Source organism: Triturus cristatus, chromosome 1_1 (genome assembly GCF_964204655.1).
Source record: "Triturus cristatus chromosome 1_1, aTriCri1.1, whole genome shotgun sequence".
Classification (NCBI taxonomy): domain Eukaryota; kingdom Metazoa; phylum Chordata; class Amphibia; order Caudata; family Salamandridae; genus Triturus; species Triturus cristatus.
The window spans coordinates 1,121,300,972-1,121,321,603 of record NC_140579.1 but is presented as its reverse complement, the minus strand read 5'-3'; the positions used below and the strand labels follow the sequence as shown (position 1 = coordinate 1,121,321,603).

The window sequence follows — 20,632 nt, the reverse complement described above, 5'->3', positions numbered from 1 at the left end:
ACACTTGGGTGCGCTCCAGCGCTCATGAATTCGCTCCACTTCAGACATGTACAGCTAAGAAAATTAGATCTTCTGCTGCCTGGTTTAACGAGGCGCTCAGATCTAGTAAGAGCATCTGCAAACGCTTAGAAAGGAAATGGAGGAAAAACTTTGACCCGGATGCCAAACGCGAGTATAAACTGGCACTGAAGTCCCACTACACTAAAGTTTATGAGGTAAAAAAGAATTATCTGTCAGTCAAAATTGAATCATCCAGTAATCAAAGCAAGGAGCTATTTAACATCATTAAAGCCTTCACCACCCCGTCTTCTGTTGCCAAGGCTCTCCCGCTTTCTCTCGAATGGATGCACCAACTTGCAATTTTCTTTCACAGGAAAATTGTGACCATTCAAGAATCCTTTAGCAGGGGATCCCCCCACGAACGTGTTAATGAAGGTTTGCCAAATGCTACCCCAGGACCTAATCCTGGAGCTTCCCCTGCTCTCCTGCAGCTTCCCTGGCTGCAACCTGAAGTTTCCCTGGCTATCATCAAGGACCTTAAATCCGACTCCCCTACAGACCCGTCCCCGCTAAACTGTTGGCAAATGTGGCCACAGCATTAAATTCGGTGGTACATCAAATTCTTAATTCCTCACTAGCCACTGGCCATATGCCTCCTATATGGAAGCAGGCCAAAATATTTGCCACTTCTTAATAAGCCTTCGGCTGACCCCAAAGTACCAGCGAATTACAGGCCAATCTCCTTGCTACCAGCTTTTTCCAAGCTTCTGGAAACATATGTGAATACGGTTATTGCGGACTATGCTGAAACGAATAACCTCCTACATATCAACCAGTCTGGCTTCAGAGCCAACTATAGCACCCAGTCTGCATTATTAGAGGTCTCTGAACACATCAATGAGCTTCTTGATGGGGGAGGGAAAACCATTGTGATCTTATTAGATCCGTCAGCGGCTTTCAATACCGTCCCCCATAATGAGGTCTTGGACAGTATGCAGGCACTCTGTATTGGCGGCACTGTTTTAAATTGGTTCTCCTCTTTTTTGAAAGGCAGAGGTCAGGAGGTATGGTTACCCCCCTATGTGGCTGCAATCCCCAGTCTTAATGTCAGGGTCCCACAGGGCTCCATTCTGAGCCCCACTCTATTTAATCTGTATATGTCCCCACTTGTATGTCTGGCGGAAGCATACAGTGCTAAAATTATCTCTTATGCCGATGACACGCAGTTCCTGTTTACATGTGCCAAGGGAAAGGACTTTGAGGTTGAGAAGATCAGAATCTTCCTCTCTAATGTGTTTGCGTGGTTTGGGACCAACCAATTGAAATGTAACCCAGAGAAGTCCAAAATAATTTTCTTTGGCACTTATCCTGTGGATGAATGGTGACATTTTTATGTTATGTTACGTAATTTGTAGAGCGCATGGCTGTCCCAGCGCTAAAAGTTTGAGAAAAGGTGGATGTGAGGATACTGCTACTGAAATAGCCAGGTCTTTACTGCCTTTCTGAAAGCCAAGAGATTGGAAATATTCCTAATGGAGAGAGGCAGCGAGTTCCAAATAGTCGGTGCTAAAACTTTAAATGAACTACCTCCAGCTCTGGCTCTACGGAATCGTGGCACCCGCATCAAATGGAGATCCGCAGAGAGCAGAGCACAGGTAGGAATATACTGGTGGCCTAGGTCGATGAGAATCATCGGGCCAAACCCGCCAGTATTTTATGTGTGACACAGAGTGCTTTGAACCGGATTCTTTGCGCAACGGGCAACCAGTGGAGTCGCACAGTGCACCTGAAACCGAACTATGCTTGGGTAATGCAAGTAGGGTGCGTGCTGCCGCATTCATGGTGTGCTGGAGCCTGTTGATCACAGATTTATTAGCGCAAAGCAGAAGACTATTGCAGTAATCCAACCTGGCCAAGATTGTGGCTTGAACTACCAGCTGGCAAGTGTGGGAGTCAAACAGACCCAGAATGGATTTGAGGCCACGCAGTATGCCGAAACAAGTCCCTGCCACAGACTTGGCGTGCTCCTCAAAAGATAGGGCATTGTCCAACCGAATGCCGAGGTTTTTTACAATGGCTTTAGACACTGAAGGAGTACCAAGCTCCGGCGGCCACCAATTGTTGTCCCAGAAATGGTAATCAATGCCTAATAAGAGTATCTCAGTTTTAGACGAATTTAGCTGAAGACAATTCGCCTCCATCCAGCCTGCTATAGCTGACAGATACTTAGGCTATCCTGTTTTAAGTTTCTATTTTTGGTAAATTCTGATGTTTTTCCCCCAGTGTTTTAAAGTGATTTCAATACTTTAAAAAAACCGTGGTCATCAGTGGTTACACATTTTCGCGCCACTAAAATCAGTGTTTATGGAAAGTTTTGCTTTTATTATTGCTTGCTTTCTGCACTGATTGTGCATGGTATATAGACCGTGTACGTACAGTGTATATGAGGTCCAAATACATTTTTACAAATCAAGCTTATTGCAGTTCACCATACAATACTTCTTCAGTGAGTCTTTGGTCATGTGCGCTTGCTCTTTCCTTCCTGAAAAGGCCCTCTCAACATTGGTATTTGAGACAGTCAGTGCCAAAACGGCCAGTAGACAATTTGCTATCTCTGGCCACTGACATAGCTTTCCATGCCAATAATGGTGCACTTGAAGATTGCGATTCTCTGGGTAGGTTCTGCAACATTTGCGTTGAACTGGGCGCTTATGCCCTCAGAGTTATTGAAGCGGTCAAAAATGAAGCAGCACTTTTGAAACTGCGGAGAAAATTGTAAGAGTACCACAGTTAGGTTTCATTGACTTCAAATGCCATGGTTGGTGAAGGGACATTTCTATGCATCGTTGCAAGCCATTTCTCATACACTGTAAAAGGAAAGTTCCTGAATTACTTTTCAACATTGCTTTGCTTACCAAGTGGCAAGACCTCTAACGTGGAACATGTTGCAATTCCTAAGTCACTAAGCGTGTTGCCTAGCCTACTCTCAAGGAGGTGTTTCACATATACACCAATTATGCTGAACACTTGGCAGACAAGGGTGTTTTCTAGGTTTTGTTTTATGAACACTACAGCAGTTATGTTTTCCTGTAAAAATCTAAGAATACAGTACAGTGTGCTTTTTTCAAATCACTATCAATATTTATTTATTTATTTATAACCTTTATTAAGCGCTACTGTTACCCGAAGGTGTCCTGGCGCTGTGTGACCAAAGTTCCTCACATTTCTTTCCTTTGGCATCCTCACTCAGCAAACATTCTGTAAAGGGTTGCCACATGGATAATATAGCATTCACAGCCCCTTGGACTGAGAACCATCAGCTAAGTGACACAGTTGGGATGACTCTTTCTTTGATGCCACACAAAACACAAAATTTGAAATATTTGCGTTTTAGTTCCCTCACGTAACAAAACAGTGCACCAGAATGGATGAAAACGTTGATAGAATGCTTTATTAACTCTGAAGATAGTAAAGATGCTTTCAGCATACCATCTAACAAGTGGCAAGGATCTCTTACAAGGAAGCACTTCAGCTCAGGTATCGATTGTGTCAGGTAATCACACAACTTTTTCATATACGTATCTGAATCACTGCAAATACAAACAATATCACTCCAATCTTTGTTTAACTTGGAAAGAACCTTACAGCAGCAGCATTTCAATTGGCACTGTGTTTCCATGGTTTCCAAAAGTCTGGTGTCATGTTTTCACCACTATCCCTTATGCTTGGTGATAGCACTCTTTTGACATATACTTGTCACTAAACCTTGCATTGAATGTTTAAAGCCTGATGGGTTGGCAATTCACCTACTATCAATACTGATTCACTAGAAACTGGGGGCTGATGTGTCACGGGTTTTCACCCTTTTTCTGTGGGTAAATGTGATGGCACATATTGGAAACGAGTCTTATGAAACCAGCCATTTTACCTATCAGTGAAAGGAAAGACTCAAAAGCAGCCAAAATATCAAATATGATTTTGATATGTCCTGATTCTCTACAGTTTATAAAATAATTGACCAAGACTTAAAACATGCTTCTTAACCCGGCATCTTTAGACCAAAGACCACAAAACCGAAAAAAGCAAAAGGAAGAACAAACTATATTTTTGTGACATCCCTAAACAAAACTCAAGCAGAATAATGTTAGCCCAGTCGTTCTTGCTGCTAGTTTGTATAACCAAGTTATATTGTATTGGCCCATTCAGGGAAAAAAAAGACTCTTTAACTCTTTTCCTTTCTTTGAATGGCATTTATTTTGTGGTTGTGCGGGTGTTTTTTCAGTGTTTGTGTTTACACTGGTGAGGGCTATTTCCCTTTTGGTGGGGTTTTATCAGTTATTATAGGTTTAAACCTAAAACCGGACAGCCTACAGATACTCCTGGAATTTGACCGCATCCTGGCTAGAGTCCTTGGTGCAGGAAAAGACCAGTTGCATATCATCCGCATATGATACCAGAGATATATTGCGGGTTTTAGCCAAAAGGGCCAGCAGTCGAACATAAATGTTGAACAGGGTCGCACTCCGCGCCTACCCCTAGGGGACACCACAGTACAGAGGGTGTGTCTGGGACTGGAAGGGTGGAGAGATCATCACATTGGTGGCCTGAAGTTATGTCACCTCCGCTCTCTGCCCAAATTATGGTAAAAAACCTGGTCATTATGATAGACAATTATCTATCTATGGGAGCCCAAGTCCAATCTGTAGTGCGAACCTGCTTCAGCCTTTTGCGAATGCTGAGGAAATTTGACCTACTTTGGTCAATGGACTGTAAAAAAGACCGTGGTCAAGGCATTGGTCACATCTAGATTAGACCATGCCAATGTTCTGTATCTGAGCCTGCCTGAATAGCTGCTTATGCGCCTGCTGGTGGCCCAAAACGCAGCCGCCTGAGCAGTTCTTATGCTGAAACCGAGGACTCCTATTTACCCTCATCTTAAAAGTTCTGCACTGGCTCCCAGTTGAAAAGAGGATCAGGTTTAAGGCCCTGGTGTTATTCATCAGGGCTTTTAATGGGAGCGGCGCGGGCTACCTCAGCAGGAGAGTAGCCCAATATGCACCACCCAGAACCCTGAGATCCTCCTCCCAGAACCTGGCTTCTGTTCCCAGAATATTTCGCACTCGATCGGGAGGCACCTCCTTCAGGTTCTTGGGAGCACAGGCGTGGAACTCTCTCCCGATTACATTAAGATCTGTGACGGATTTAGCCATGTTTAGGAAATCGCTTAAAACTTGGTTATTCCGTCAATAAACTGCTCTACTTTTAGCAGCTTTTTTTTACTGCATTAGCGACAGGGTGTCTGTTGGGTTGTCGGGAAGGCTGTTCTGAGCACCAGGAAACTCTAGTTTAGTAGCTGTGCGCTATACAAGTGTCTTCATTCATTCATTCATTCATCACAGCTACCAATTTAAAATTACAATTCATCAGCAACTCTTAAGAAGGCCATCTTAAAAACCTCATATACTTAAACAACATGTCTCCAGGTGATGAAAATATAAAAACTTCATAAAGTGGCTATGCAAAGAACAACAGATACTAATTTGCAAAATAGTTTGTAATATATATTTCATTAAAAACACAAAAAATAAAAACAATTAGCTATAGGCTTACAGTGCTTTTTACCTAAGCAATGTTAAAAACCTACCATCTACAAAATGCCTATACAGTTTTACAGAACAGTATTCTCTTCTAGGCATTTTAAAGCCAGTGCAATAGAATCATAAAGTGGCCGTGCATATGTACAAATGTGCAAACAGCAATTCAATGAGAGGGGCATATTTGGTTAGCAATATCATCAATCAATAGCATTTACATTTTTGTTGTCTTAGACCAGACTGCTTGTAAAAATTTGCTAACTGTAAATACTATTTTTAACGATGTGTCACTTTTTAAATCCTAAAAGCTTCCAAGTGACTATGAGTGCCCATGTCACAACAAATTGGAACTAACCATTTACAATGTGAAAGGAGGTCGAGGGACCGGTCACGGAGCCGCAGCCATCACCGCTCGTCGGGGTCGAAGTCTTCGCGATCCGGTAAGTCGCAGCATAGCAAGAAGTCAAAGAGGTGACATCGCTCTTCGGTCGCGCGACTCGGCTGAGGGTTCGGGTGGCACCACCCGCGCGGTTCCGTCGGAGCCGCAGGAGTCCCGTCCGACCCCATACCCTCCGGTCCCTGGGTCTGACATGACTCCGGCGGAGGTCAGGGACTTCCTCGCGGCCATGAGGTACCTGGCTCCGCCGTCGATGCCTGCCGGCGCGCCTTCGGGCCCCGCAGGCTCGACTGGGAGGCCTAGCGAGCCTGCGGCTCCGGCCCCGGCGCCGTCGTAGACTCCGGTCCCGACGCCGCAGGCCCCCGGAGGATCCAGGCCTGGATCCCCTCACGACCCCTCCGCTGGCGCCGACTCCTCCGGTGGCGCCGACTCCTCCGGTGCCGCCCCCGGCACCGCATTCGGACGACGCCATTCCCCGGTTTAGTCCCGGCGACGGAGCGGCGCCGCATCCGACGCGATGGGTGACCGATTCATCTTCCGTCCGGTTCCGATCCTTCCACCTGTATACCAGGAATCGGATGACGGTGACGACTGGGAGGGGTCTGAGGACCCTCTGGCCCGGCAGGGCCAGTTATCTCAGGACTGGGCAGACGAACTGGGGGATGCCAGTGGTCTTGACACCTCCCCTGACACTGGCTTCATCTCTCCTCCGACCGTGGCTTCGGAGGAAGGTGCTACATTTTCTGTGGTGCTGCGCAAGGCGGCCGAAGCCCCTTGGGCTGGAGCTGCCTGCGGTGGCCGTGAGGACTAATCTCCTCACTGAAGTGCTTCAACCGTCAGCAAGCTCCTCGGAGCCTCTGCTGCAGTTCAATGAAGCACTGAGTGACGTTCTGAAGGGCACCTGGTCCAAGCCCTTCACAGTTCCTCCTGTGGACCGGAACGTGGCCCGGCGCCACCACCCTTTACCGGGCGACCCCAGTTTTCTGTCCATGCACCCCATGCCCGAGAGCCTGGTTATCCAGGCCTCTACCTCCCAGACCTCCTTCCCGTCCGCTCCCCCAGATCGGGAATCCAAAGGGTTGTAACAGTTTGGGAAGAAACTGTTCCCCTCCCTTAGTTTGGGGTTGCGGTCTATCAACACCGCGTGCCTTTTGGACCGTTACTCCCATTCCCTGTGGGATACGGTGTAGGACGTGCTGCCCCAGTGTCCGGAGGAGGCCCGGACACTGTTCGCCCTGGCTCTTGTCGAGGGGCGGGATGCGACACAGCATGCTATCCGATGTGGACTGGACACAACGGACTCGCTAGGCAGGGCAATGGCGACCACGGTGGCGATTCGTTGCCACGCCTGGCTGAGGTCCACGAGTTTCTCCGGGGATGTCCAGAGCACCCTCATGGACATGCCCTTCGATGGCAGTCGCCTTTTTGGCGACAAAGCGGATAGTGCGCTGAAGCGCTTTAAGGACCTCAGAGCTATGGCCAAGTCCTTGGGCCTCTCGGCCCTGCGCCCTTAAACGTCCGCTTTTCGTCCCTTTCGTGGCCAAGGAAGGGGCGCCCCCTCACGTGTGTCTAGCCACAGGCCGCAGAACCAACTTCAACGCGGACGTGGATTCTGCCGAGGCGGAGCAGGGGGACAACGAGCAGGTCCGTCCACATCTACCCCAGCAGCATCCGCCTCAAAGCCCTCCTAGTCCGAGTTTTCGGGCCCATTCCACGCCAGTGGGAGGCAGAGTTCGCCATCACCTGCTCCACTGGCGTACCATCACAACGGACAGGTGGGTGCTGCAAATCGTCCGAAGGGGCTACTCCCTCCCCTTCGAGGCGACCCCTCCAGCCATGCCACCGGATTTCGGGGGATCACTTGTAAATTCTGCAGGAGGAAGTTACGGCCCTCTTGGCCAAGGGGGCCATTGAGCGCGTTCCTGGTCCAGAAGTAGGTCGTAGTTGTTATTCCCACTACTTTCTGGTTCCCAAGAAGGGCAAAGGGGGCCTACGCCCTATCTTGGACATCAGGAGCGTCAACGCCTTCCTCCGGAAGGAGAAGTTAAAGATGCTCACCTTAGCTCAGGTTCTGGCTGCCCTAGACCCTGGAGACTGGATGGTAGCGTTGGACTTGCAGGACGCTTATTTCCACAACCCCGTCCTGCCGGCATTACCTGCGGTTCACGGTGGACCAAGAACATTTTCAGTTTATCATGCTCCCCTTCGGCCTCACCAGTGCCCCTCGGGTGTTCACGAAAGTGATGGCGGTGGTCACAGCTCATCTGCGCAGATTAGGGGTTCCAGGCTTCCCCTATCTCGACGACTGGTTGTTGAAGGCGGGTTCGCCCCAGGCAGTAGTCTTCCACCTCCAGACTACGGCCGACCTCTTGCATTTGCTGGGGTTCTCCATCAATGGGCCGAAGTCGCATCGGAGTCCCTCCCAGAAGCTCCTCTTCATCGGAGCGGTTCTGGACTCGGCGCAGTTCCGGGCCTATCCTCCGGAACAGCGGGTCCGGGATATTCAGGCTCTGATTCCCATCTTTCGGCCTCTCTCGGGTTTGGGTCAGGTTGGTGCTGCGGCTTCTGGGTCTGATGGCCTCCTGCATCCTGTTGGTGCATCACGCCAGATGGCGGATGCGGGCTCTGCAGTGGGACCTGAAGTTTCAGTGGGCCCAGCATCGGGGCAACCTGTCCGACCATGTCTTGATCTCGGAGGGCACTGCAAGACCGTTGCAGTGGTGGCTCACGGACCGCGATTGGGTCAGTGGCAGATCCCTCTCCCTACCCCAACCGGTAGTAGTGACGGATGCGTCCCTCCTGGGATGGGGGGGCCACATGGGAGAGGCGGAGATCAGAGGCCTCTGGTCTCCGGCTTTTTGTCGCTAGTGGAGTTGCGGTCTGTTGTACGCCTTTCCGCCTATACCACTTCAGCCCAGAGTGCTGAAGAAGATCAGGCGCGACCGGGCCCAAGTCATCCTGGTGGCTCTGGATTGGGCACGAAGATACTCGTATCCCGAGCTACTCAGTCTATCGATCGATCCCCGGATCCGCCTGCCTCTTCAGGAGGACCTTCTGTCGCAGCAGCAGGGGACAGTCCTCCACCCGAACCTGCCCAGCCTCCACCTCCATGCGTGGAGATTGAGCGGCGACAGTTGATGCCATTTGACTTGCCTCCTGAGGTCTGTAATGTGATTCTGGCAGCCAGGCGTCCCTCCACAAAATCGGTATACGCCTGCTGGTGGAACAAATTTGTGGCATAGTGCACAGCAAAGGCTGTGGATCCCCTTTCTGCCCCTCTTTCTGAGGTTCTCCTCTTTCCTCTTTCTTCCTTCCCTGGCCCAGCAGGGCTCTGCTCTGGGTACCCTTAAGGGATATCCTTCAGCTATTTCTGCTTTCTTACGGCTTCCTAATCAGCCTTCTCTTTTCAAATCCCCTGTTGTTTCTCGATTCTTTAAGGGCATTACTCACATGTTTCCTCCTGTCCCTTTCGTAATGCCTCAGTGGGATTTGAATCTAGTGTTGACCTATCTGTTTTGTGCGCTCCCTTTGAGCCACTTCATAATTGTCCCCTTCGTCTTCTGACTCTTAAGACTGCTTTCCTGGTTGCCATCACCTCTGCTAGAAGGGTGAGTGAGCTCCAGGGTCTCTCTTCTAAGCCTCCTTTACTTTCCATCCATCCGGACAAAGTTGTTCTCAGGACTCGTCCTTCCTTTTTCCCTAAGGTGGTAACTGCCTTTCAAATCGGACAGTCTGTTACACTGCCCACCTTCTTTCCGCCTCCGCATCCCTCGAAAGAGGAAGAGAGGCTCCACCGTCTGGACCCAAAACGGGCACTGTCCTTCTATCTGGACCACACTAAACAGTTCTGGGTGGATGACCAACTCTTTGTTGGCTACGTGGGCGCTAAGAAGGGGCGGGCGGTGCACAAGCGAACCATCTCTCAGTGAGTCGTTTTGTGTATCAATGCCTGTTATTCCTTAGCTAAAAAGGAACCTCCTGTAGGGCTGAGGGCTCATTCCACTCAGGCCACAGCGGCGACCACTGCTCTGGGCTGGGGAGTCCCCTTGCAGGACATTTGTCAGGCAGCAACGTGGGCCTCGCTGCACACGTTTGCCAAACACTATTGCCTGGACAGCCAAGTCTGGAGAGACGGCTTCTTTGGCTGTGCTGTTCTCCAGGACTTTCTGGTGTGATCTTGGTTCGCAGACCCACCACCGGGGTTGGTATTGCTGGGGTATCTATTCTAAGGTGAGGAATCTAACTAACGTGTTTCTTTCAGATGAACAAGTTACTTACCTTCGGTAACGATATATCTGTAAGAAACATTAGTTAGTTAGATTCCTCACCGCCCCACCCATCAACCCCGTTCTGCGAACCGATATCTAGGGTTGAGGTCATCCCTTTCAGGGCCCTAGAATTTTTGGCACCAGTGTCTGTCTCTTGCATGGCTCTGTATTCCTGGCGCGGAAAACTATGTACAAGAACTGACGTCAGCGTGCGAGGGCGGCGCCTAGTACTCAGACGACATCATCCCGGCGATCACGACGACGGACGCGGAGCTGCAGATGACGTCTAGCGACGCGCAAGGGTACTGCTGACGAAAAATCTTTCCAGATCGAGCCTGACGCCTGGGGAGATTCTAAGGTGAGGGATCTTACTAACCAATGTTTCTTACAGATATATCGTTACCGAAGGTAAGTAACTTGTTTGAGTCTTTAAAGATGCCAAGTTCAGGTGTGGTCCAGAGTCGGATCCAATGTGCTAAAGTTTTTAAGACAGCCAGGTCGGCAACTCTTTTCATCCTGACATCTAAGTACATTGGGGTAAGAGGTGAGCTGGATGGTAATCCAAGTAGATTCCTAATAAAATTATTTTCGGCAATTGTCAGCGAATGGGAGTTGGCAAAACCCCAAATCTCTGCCCCATACACTGCCGCTCCCTGTGCCATAACGCAACATGTTTCCAGGGCAGGAGAGATTATATGCGACGTAGCTTGGTTGTAAAACCTTAGGATGGCATTAGATTTGTGTTCAATTATTAATGTACATTTATTCAAGTGACTTGTCCACTTCAGGTTGTCCAGGAGTCTAACGCCCATGTAATCAAAATTATGTACTCTATCAAGAGCATCACTTCCTACATGGATAGTACGACTTTTATTTTTGGTCTTCTCAAACACCATATACTTGGTTTTATGTACATTTAATTCTAGGCCTCTGGTTTTACAAAAGCTTAAAAATGTATCAATTAAAATTTGGAGACCCATAGGTGTTTTGAATATAAGAAAAGGATCGTCTGCAAAGAGCAGAATTGGTATTTTCCTATTGTTCAGAGCCGGGGACGGATTTCTACAGTGCTCTAGAGCTTTCACAACATCGTTAATGTGCACAGAAAATAAAGTAGGTGCTAGGACACAGCCCTGCCGAACTCCTCTCTGAATGGGAATACGATCCGTTAGTTCGCCATTGGGGCCCAGCGAACTTGAGCAAAATAGTTTACATGCAATTTATTAATTACATTTACTAAGTTGCGATGGACCCCCATGTTTATCAGGGATTGCCACAGTGTTGAGGGTGGTATAAGATCAAACGCTGCTCTGAGGCCAATAAAAGCCACATAACGTTTTTGGTTCTGTAATAAAACCTATTTCAAGCTCTAAAACCAGCCTGAAGGGGAGACAGAATTTCAATGATTTTTGGCCAATCAAGGACTCTCTCTAAAATGTGCTTAGCAAAAAATGTTTGATGGATCACCTGCGTCACCTTTTTTATATCTTGCTAAAATTTCGTCCCCAAGCCAGGAATCTGGTTCCATACCATCAGCTGCTATGGCATGACAATACATTTTAAGTATATGAATCAGATTAAGGGTTCAGATTTGTACAAATTTCCTGGAATTTTGTCCGGGCCGGGGGCTTTAGCAAATTTCAGCGCATCAATCACTCTAGTTGTATCTTCTAAACTAAAAACAACAGGAGTAGTGGGGTCCAAATCTATAGGAACATTAGAAATATCACTATATTTTAAATCCTAAGAGCCCCCTGGAGCATATAGAGCAGAAAAGTGTGCCACCCATTTATCCGGGACAATATTATAATGATGTGATTTGGACTTGTCCGGCTTTGTTTGGGCCACAAGGCGCCAAAACAGTCAAGTATCATTAATTTTACTGGCATTCAGGATATCTTGCCCTAAATTATTGTCCCAATTCTTTTTTTGCCTTGGTCAAAGTTGTCTTGTAGGTAATTCTTGCTCCTTTAATACTAGCACGTTCACCCTCGAATATCGCCTTCCTCAGAGATAGCTTCGCTACTTTACATGCTTGATCAAACCATTTTTCAACCTTAGCGGGATTAGAAACCTCATTAGGATATCTTTATAGAAAAACTTTTCATAGCGCTTCATATAAACCATTATGTATTTTTAAAATCGGAATATCGTCCTCGCTAAGCACTACATATGTCTCCAAATACATTATAAAACGTTTGTAAGTCTGCATTGTATAATTTTTGCTTGGACATTACATTCGGCCAAGAGATACAACGGCGATTGTTACAAGAGGGTCTGGCACAATGGTTGTATAAAGATTGTTACCTTGCCTCAGGGAATCACCGGTCAGAATTGTTTCTAATGAATTGTAGTCACTATCAATTGGCGTTACCACTTTCATGTCCTCCAAAAGTGACCATAGACTCACATCAACAAGGGTGTAATCAATGGCACTAGTACAATCCCCTCTTTTAAATGTTGCTGCTCTATTAGGGTCAGAAGGGGCACGCCCATTACATGCTCTAAGGCCCCTACTAATTGTTAGGGAGGCTAATTCTAGTGCGAGATTTGATGTTTTTTTCTTTGGATGACCTAATAATGGAGGAATACCCCATGTTTCATCCTCCTCTCTTATCTCATTTAAATAGGCAGGGCTCACAACAAGTATTTAAATCGCCTGCTACTACAACCTTTGTATTTGGACTCAAGGTATACATAGTCTCTTCTAAAAGGATAATGTAAGTGATTTGTCAGATCCCCTTATATTTCTGACATAAATATTAAAAATGTTTAAACAATTCAGATGAGAAAGTCACAGTAATCCCCATTAGATCTAGACTATCAATAGCTATCAATGTGGATCTACTTGTGCATCCATTCTTAATTAAAATCATAAGACCACCTACTGCTCTCCCAAAGCGTTCTGCTGGTTTTGCATCCACGCTATAGGAAGTAAACCCATCAACAAATACTTTTTCTGTCGCCCAAGTCTCTTGTAATAGACAAATGTCATGTTTTTGCTATATATGCCAACCAGTCGGAGTCAACCAGTTTAAACCCCAACCCAGCTATGTTCCATGATAGTAATCGAACAGTGGGTAGGGGGTTACTCTGCCGACTTAGCCCATTTCCTGGTGGGACATCAAGTGCCTCATCTTGACCTAAATTTACAAAGGAATTCATACCAATGGGGGCAACATACTCCCATCTGTTAACTATCTGATTAATATCTAGTTTACACAAAGGTAATAGTACTGGCATTGTTTCAGTATGCTCACGACTTGTATCAGGGTAGGTGTGTTTACAAAACACCCCCTAACCTTGTCCCGGGGCTCTGTAACTTCATCCCCAGCACAATAAACAGAGGATTTACTTAAGTTAACAACTGACCAGGCAAAATGGTCCATACACTCTGATACATGAGCGGTTACCTGCACTTTAGGAGTTATAGATATTTTTCTGTCTATACGTTCTGATAGCGCATTATAGTTTGTTTTGGGAATACACATTAGTCAGTCAATTTCTTCCTGATTCGTTGGGCCAGCAGCAATATCTCGTAGGATTTCGGTAGGTGGTGGAGATGCCTTCATTCTTATTCCCAGCGGTTTGATCTCATTTAAATGACAAGTGCGCAATTCAAAATTAACAAGATTTTCTACCAAATAATGTGACTTAAAAGCAACTTGAATGTAATCATGAGTCATTGTGCTGGATGAATACCTTTTAGCATACACGATGTCAGATCTGACCACCGAGAGACATTTCCGCTCAACCCTCAGCCAGTGGGTCGCTTTGTTGATCAGGGCTTCTGAGTTCTCATAAGAGCCTGGTTTCAGCTTCGGGACCTGGGCCATATAAATTGAATTAAAAAGGGGAGTAGGTAAATGATCTTGCGACACCATGGGACAGGCTTTATCACAATATCTCTTTGATAGATTAGAAGTGGGCAACACAAAATTGACAGTAGATGCTGTAAACCTGCCATTATAACGATCTCCCACCTTCCTTGAATAAGTGACGGGTGTCGGTTTATTGTTAAAGCGGTCTGAGTAATTTTGTGGTCTCAATAGCCCTGGGCTAAATTTGTCTACTACAAATTGAAAACCATTCAGCATCTTTCCAGGAACAGCCATTTTCCCAGGTTGCGTTCTGTTGTAATTGGTGGGAAACGCCTGTTGTGGTACCTTACTTGATATATTGGAGGAAGGAGGTTTGCAATTCGTGCTTAACTGATCTGTTGTCAAAGACTCATTAGCTTCCCTGTGACAGATTTTGTAGTGGTCACAAGAGCAAGTTCTTTTTGATAATTTAGTAACTTGGTCTGACCGTAGCAAAATTATATTTTTGGGTGGTCCAGTTTGATGTCCAACATTTCAAAACAGCTATTCACGTCCTGATTAGTAACAGACACAGTACTGTCAGGTAATAAAACTTGATTTATTTCCGTAGGGGCAACCTGTGGATCCGCGATTTCATCAACCAACTGTAAGGGTTCAAAACGGTTGTGACAAGGCATATTTGCAACTATATTTATCTTACCTATACCTTAGGCAGTGCTTCTTGGCATGGCACACAGGCAGTGTGCCATGTTGACTGTCATTTTTCTCTGCACCAAGGCATGCAGGCTGCAGTGGCATTTTGCATTGCTTGAGGGGTTCCTAGGGGACCCTCTTCAGTCCCAATGCACTAGGTAACAGGGTAGCATTTACAAGGGACTTACAGGGGGTGTAAAGTGCCTATCATGGTACAGTTTTGGGGAAGGAACACTGGTACTGGAACCTGGACAGCAGGGACCCAGTACTCTACAGTCAAAGTTGCATCAAAGATCAGGCAGTGTGTGTGTGGGGGGGAGGGGATGGGGTAGAGTGGGTACTGCAGCAGAAACCCACTTTCCCACAGCGCCTTTTTTTCAACCCGGGACTTGATTTATTACAGGACGTCCTAGAAAGGCTAACAACAGTCTGATTTTACTAACACTGTCAGTAATGCCCAAAATGGCAAGGTTATGAGGAAATTAGTTAGCTACTTTTTCAATGTATAGCCCTCTCCCTGAAGCATGTAACTGTCAATATCCATTAGTAAACCTCTACTGTACATACAATCAAGAAAACCTTTACAAGAGAGGAACGTGCACTTTATGGGTGCATTTTCTGGGTATTTCCAAGAGTAAAGGTATGCAGTAAAAATAATGGTGATCAGCAAGGTGCTCCCTTTCCTCTTTGATGACACAAGCCAAACATCATTTGTCATGCAGGAAATGTTTTCTTGAAAACAGTTATTCCATCCAGTCTGTCCAGATATTTAGAGTCTCATTGCACATTCTGTAAGAGCTGCTTCATGGATTCACTCAGACTTTCAGATAAAATGGGAATGCCTCATTGTTCATTTGTGCTTCAGAGGGCATCTTCCCTGGGTAAGACACTGCTGGGTAACACACTAAAGAGCTAAGGAATGGAAAATGATGGCGCCGTAAAGAAATTCCTCATTTGTGACAATGATTTTTCACCCGGGCTGTTATATACTAATTTATGACTTGCATGCCCATTCTCTTCAGTGACTTTTCAGCTTGGGGTGTGTGGTTTACAATAAAGCACCTTTTGAAATGGGATTACCCCCTCAGTGCATTACGTTTTATGATTATTCTGGAGTGAGCTTAAATTATTTAAAGACAGTCGCTCTTCCAAGCCATGAATAATTCCGGGGTGAGGGTTGGGATGAAGGGGGGGGGGGTTAGGGGGTTAAACGTTTAAGATACTTGGATGCATTCAACATCCAAGCGGACATAGTGCTTTCTGAGCAGTGTTTTGGTGGGGGAAACCTTGAGGTTTCTGCAGGTCTTAGTTTTGAGGCATAGCCTTCATTTTTCACTCACCTTTCTTGGCGAGGAAGGCCCAAATCTGTTCAGTCTGGTCCTGAAAGGCATTCTTTTTCATTTTTGATTTAGCCAATTAGCCAATTAGAGTATTGTGTTCAGCAACACAATGCTAACTGAAGAATATTGCCAGTGCTTGTGAGAGGATGGCCTTGTTCAAGAAGAATTAATCTGCATTGGTCAGAATAATGCGTCATTTAGTTATGGTGCAATGTCTGATGTAGGTGTACCGCTCTCCTGACCTTGGATATTTCTTTAGGCTCGTACATTTTGAGTTGTGAAAGTGGAGCATTAGATACTGATTGATCAGGGTGGAAAGACTAAAATTGCATGCTGAGATTTATCGGTTTAAACCATTGTGCACTCATTTGTGTGTTTGTTTAGCTTTAGTGTGATGCGATCAGGCAAGATGCATCATTCTATCATCTCTAAAGTTTTGTAGGTGCTTTTGGTGGTGTAGCGCAAGTTGATGCTGTTGTAGTGTTACTGGGATAACACCACTACAAAACAGTATTTTTCTATTAAAAAGAGAAGGATTTATCAAATGTGTTGCAAATAAACAGTCACAAATTATGTCTACATTCCTGGCCTTGCTTTCTAGGTGGAAAGGAGGGCCAGTAGTGTGTATACACGTAGTGCTCGTGTGATTTTGAATTGTGGTTGTAGTGCACAGGTTGGAATGAAAAAGTTCTAAATAGTTTCATTTAGGGCACCGTATTTTTTCAATAAAAACTATTTCCTTGAGAGCGGAGCAATCAGTCGGTTTAAGAGCATGGCCTGTCGGTTAGGAGTTGGGAGCAGTGCCGTTTGTGTCTGGTGAGCTCTTTAAAAAGCTAAATCGACAGGTGGCACATTTATGTACTGTCTGTTGTCATTTTGAGTTGGTTGTTGAAGTGAGAAATGTCAATCTTGCATTAAGATGTCACTGGGAGATTTCAGAGATATTCAGCAAAGGCTCTAGGAGAACTTCGCTCCTGGCCTGAAATTAGTGTGATGAGCTGCTTCTGCTGTTACTGGGGGCCTGTGGGCAGGAGAATCTTCCCACAGTAACGCGGGATGGACATTGAAGTACTCATACTCATTAGTGCCTCATGATGCTTCACAGTAGATGCTGACACTGTGTCCTGACTATTTATTTTGGAATCTACAGACCACCTGGCCGAAGACCCCTCGCAGCTCCTGAGTAAGCAGCCGAAAATGGAGCTAGTGTTTGAGGAGTGGGATGTGGCCGGCCTGCCCTGGTGGTTTCTCGGGAACTTAAGAGATAGCTATGATCCACTGAGCAATGGGTCGACTGATATACCCATGAATCAGGTATGTATTATCTTCTGAAAGAAAAATTATCAAACAATGGGGTAAATCCATTTTTTTAAGAGTACAAGGGTAAACCTATTTTGTATTACCATGAGAAGCACTTTTCCAGACACATCACTGTATCAGGTCGTAGCATTAACCAAAAAAACACGAGCACATGTATTCATGAAAATATCTAGGCACAAATGGACATTCTAGATGCATACCTACATTAAGAAGTCACCAAAGAGTGTCATTGTTTTAATTAGTGATTCATTTGCAAATCATCAAAGCATTTGCTGTAGAGCTCTTTCAGTAAGCAAATGTGACGTAGCAAAATGTTTGTAATATGTGATCAATGACCATAACTTCGGCCTGGTAAGATTGGATTTTGCTTTCACTATGGTCTTACAGTTTTCATTGACATTCTCGGAGTTTCATTATTCCAGTGTTGTAGGAAATTGATAATCCCTTTTACTAAGGAAAAGCGGGTATTTAAGATCAATCTGGGGAAAGTAGTATGTCCTAAAGATAAACACTTGTCTGGATAGGGTTCTCAGGAGTCTTATGCATTCTCCCTTACATTTGCTTAACTTTGATTGTTTTAACGATCCGACTGAACATCTAAGCAAGTATACATTTCTTACTGGAATCTGAGCCCCACATTAAAAGTTTACAAGGTCTGAAACGGAAGTTAAGTATTTCCATATATAGCATATTGTCCAGTGTGTGTAGCATATTAGTTGCGCCACTTATTCTTCTAAATGTCATATTTGAGATTCTTACCTAGGATTTGATGGCACAGAAGTATTTTAGCTTCCACCAGGACCCTTTCATGATCAAATTGTTTAATCATGTGTGTAATCACCCATCGTTAACCATTTAGCTCCTTTGGACATCTGGAATGAAGTGTTATGCATAAACCCACTAATTTAATCCCATCTTGAACTTTGAGCCGAAGCTTTTGTAGGCAAGTGCACAATTTGTGTTTAATTGCCAAAATAAAATAAAAATCAACAATTTTCAAAAGGTTGTGAATTGATTGGCATGGATAAATCTGGTTAGTGATTTGTCAGAATATGGTTCCCCACTGTTTTTTTTTTTCACAGTAAGGTGTACCAAACCTAGATGTGCATGCTTTTCTTAAGTTTAATGAAGTTCAGTCTCTTTAATGAGTTGCTATTTATAATGATCATTTCGAATCTGGATGAGAAAGGTAATTTAAGTTTAGAAATCTGTAAAGTTGTTTTTAAACGCCTTGCAACTCTCGAAGTTGAAATGAGATTGGAACCCCATATTGGAAGTCATGCATGCAATTAAGAGGAGGTATAGTATATCTTCAAAACATTCTTTATTGTAAAATATCTGGTGTTTGAGAAAAATGTATTGCTTCAAATGCTTTAATCCAAGAACTCTTACTAAAATTGTAACAAGAAACCAATGCCATCCTGCATGAGGGGTTTACCTCACACGCCTTAGTTACATATGTCTTGTAGATATCTGCTTTTGATGTCTTAATGGCTGTTGCTTTCAAGTATGTGATGTGCAACTGCAAATATCCTATGTACGTCATGGGTCTGTCTGCCATGCTAACGAGTATGACATTATCCTGTTCAGCTCAGCTAGTCAAGTGGAAATTCAAGATGTTCATTTGCTGGATAGGCTCAACCTGAACCTACCACAAGCCGTGTCCCCCCTCAAAGGGATGGACATTTCTTCACTGTGTACTGCAGTGCTCCATTGGGCTTTCAGAGGATAGATAAGTGGGTCTGTTCAGGAACCTTTTACTCCCCTATTACAAAGGTAACAGTTTTGGAAAAGTTTGTTTCACTATGCTGTGCTTCCTCCAATTTTATTTTTTTGTGATTTGTTTTTTTACCTTTTGCTTTTATTCTCCCTTTTTATCTTTCTTTGCATGCCACTTTTGGTACACTAGCAGATTTTACTGTGTGCTGTTAAATTACTACCACTCTAGCCCAGTCTGGATCCTAGTAGTCTGTCACACGAAGATACCATGGAACCCTGTATTCTGCAGCATTGTATCTGTCATAGATTCACATGCTTGATGTATTCCCCGATGTTAGGCTACGAACCCTTCGTAGTCAATGTAAAATAGCAGTAGTTCAATGCATCAGTTGACATTTAAAACCTTGTTAAATATTGATAGACCAAAGTTAGCCCATCCACCTCATTATCTGACCCAAAGTCCAGCTATCCAGGTGGAAGGGATCAGGGTTCCAAGCCTCCTTGTAGACTCAGACTGCCAGATTTTCTATTGCTTGGTGTTGGGCAACCGTGAATTCTCTGACTTATGCTCAGCTACTCTTGAGCTTAACTTATTACCCAAACTCTTCATATCTTTGAGCAACCAGTTTTTCTTCCTCCACTTCTGCGAATGGGCAGGACCTTTGCATGGTCTTTTTTCTCCACCACTGAGAATGCGCAATGTCTGCACTTCTACGTGTTGGAGTTTTCAAATTGTCTCTCCCCTTGGAGACACATTCCATTTTGAGTGGAACTCAGGACACCTATATGCCTTTCCGCCGATACCACTTCTGCCCCGAGTTCTCAAGAAGATCAGGACTGACCAGGCCCAAGTCATCCTAGTGGCTCTAGATTGGGCATAGCGATTATGGTATCCAGATCTCCTGGACTGGAGAATATGTCCTCTGATTAGGCTGCCTCTCCGGGAGAACTGCTATCTCCGCATTATGGTGTGGTTTTCTATCCTAGCTTGCACAGACTCCACCTTCATGCATGGAGATTTGGCGGTGTCTGTTGAATGCATTTGATCTTCCTCCTGGATGGCATCTTGGCAGCCAGGCGTCCCTCGACAGAGACTGCATACGCCTGTCGCGGGGACAAAGTTGTTGTTTGGTGCTGTGCACTCCAGATTGAACCCCTCTAGGCCCAGTTGTCTGATGTGCAGTTATTTATGAAATTATTCTCTCTTTCGCCCGGCAAGGCCTTGCTTTGGGCCCTGTTAAATGTTTTCTTTTTGCCCTTTCGCCCTCCCTGCAATTACCTGATCAACTTTTGTTATTTAAATCACCGGTTGTGATGACGTTTTTAAAAGGGCTGCAGCATATGTTTCACCCTTCTCCTTTTGTGATGCCTCAATGGGACTGAAATCCTGTCCTTACTTGTTTAATGTGTACTCCATTCGACCACCCCACAGCTGCCCACTACGGCTCTTCATCATCAAAAACTGTGTTCCTAATTGCAT

At 45.4% G+C, this 20,632-nt stretch overlaps 1 protein-coding gene across 8 annotated transcripts in view; it reads left to right on the top strand.

Annotated features, from left to right (window-relative positions):
* MDM4 (MDM4 regulator of p53) overlaps positions 1-20,632 on the top strand; it is a 554,746-nt gene that overhangs the window by 327,330 nt on the left and 206,784 nt on the right. For all 8 annotated transcript variants that reach the window (XM_085651207.1, XM_085651206.1, XM_085651198.1 and 5 more), the window contains one exon: positions 17,264-17,427. In XM_085651207.1, coding sequence (XP_085507333.1) covers positions 17,264-17,427 — 164 coding nt within the window. The remainder of the gene's footprint in view (positions 1-17,263; positions 17,428-20,632) is intronic.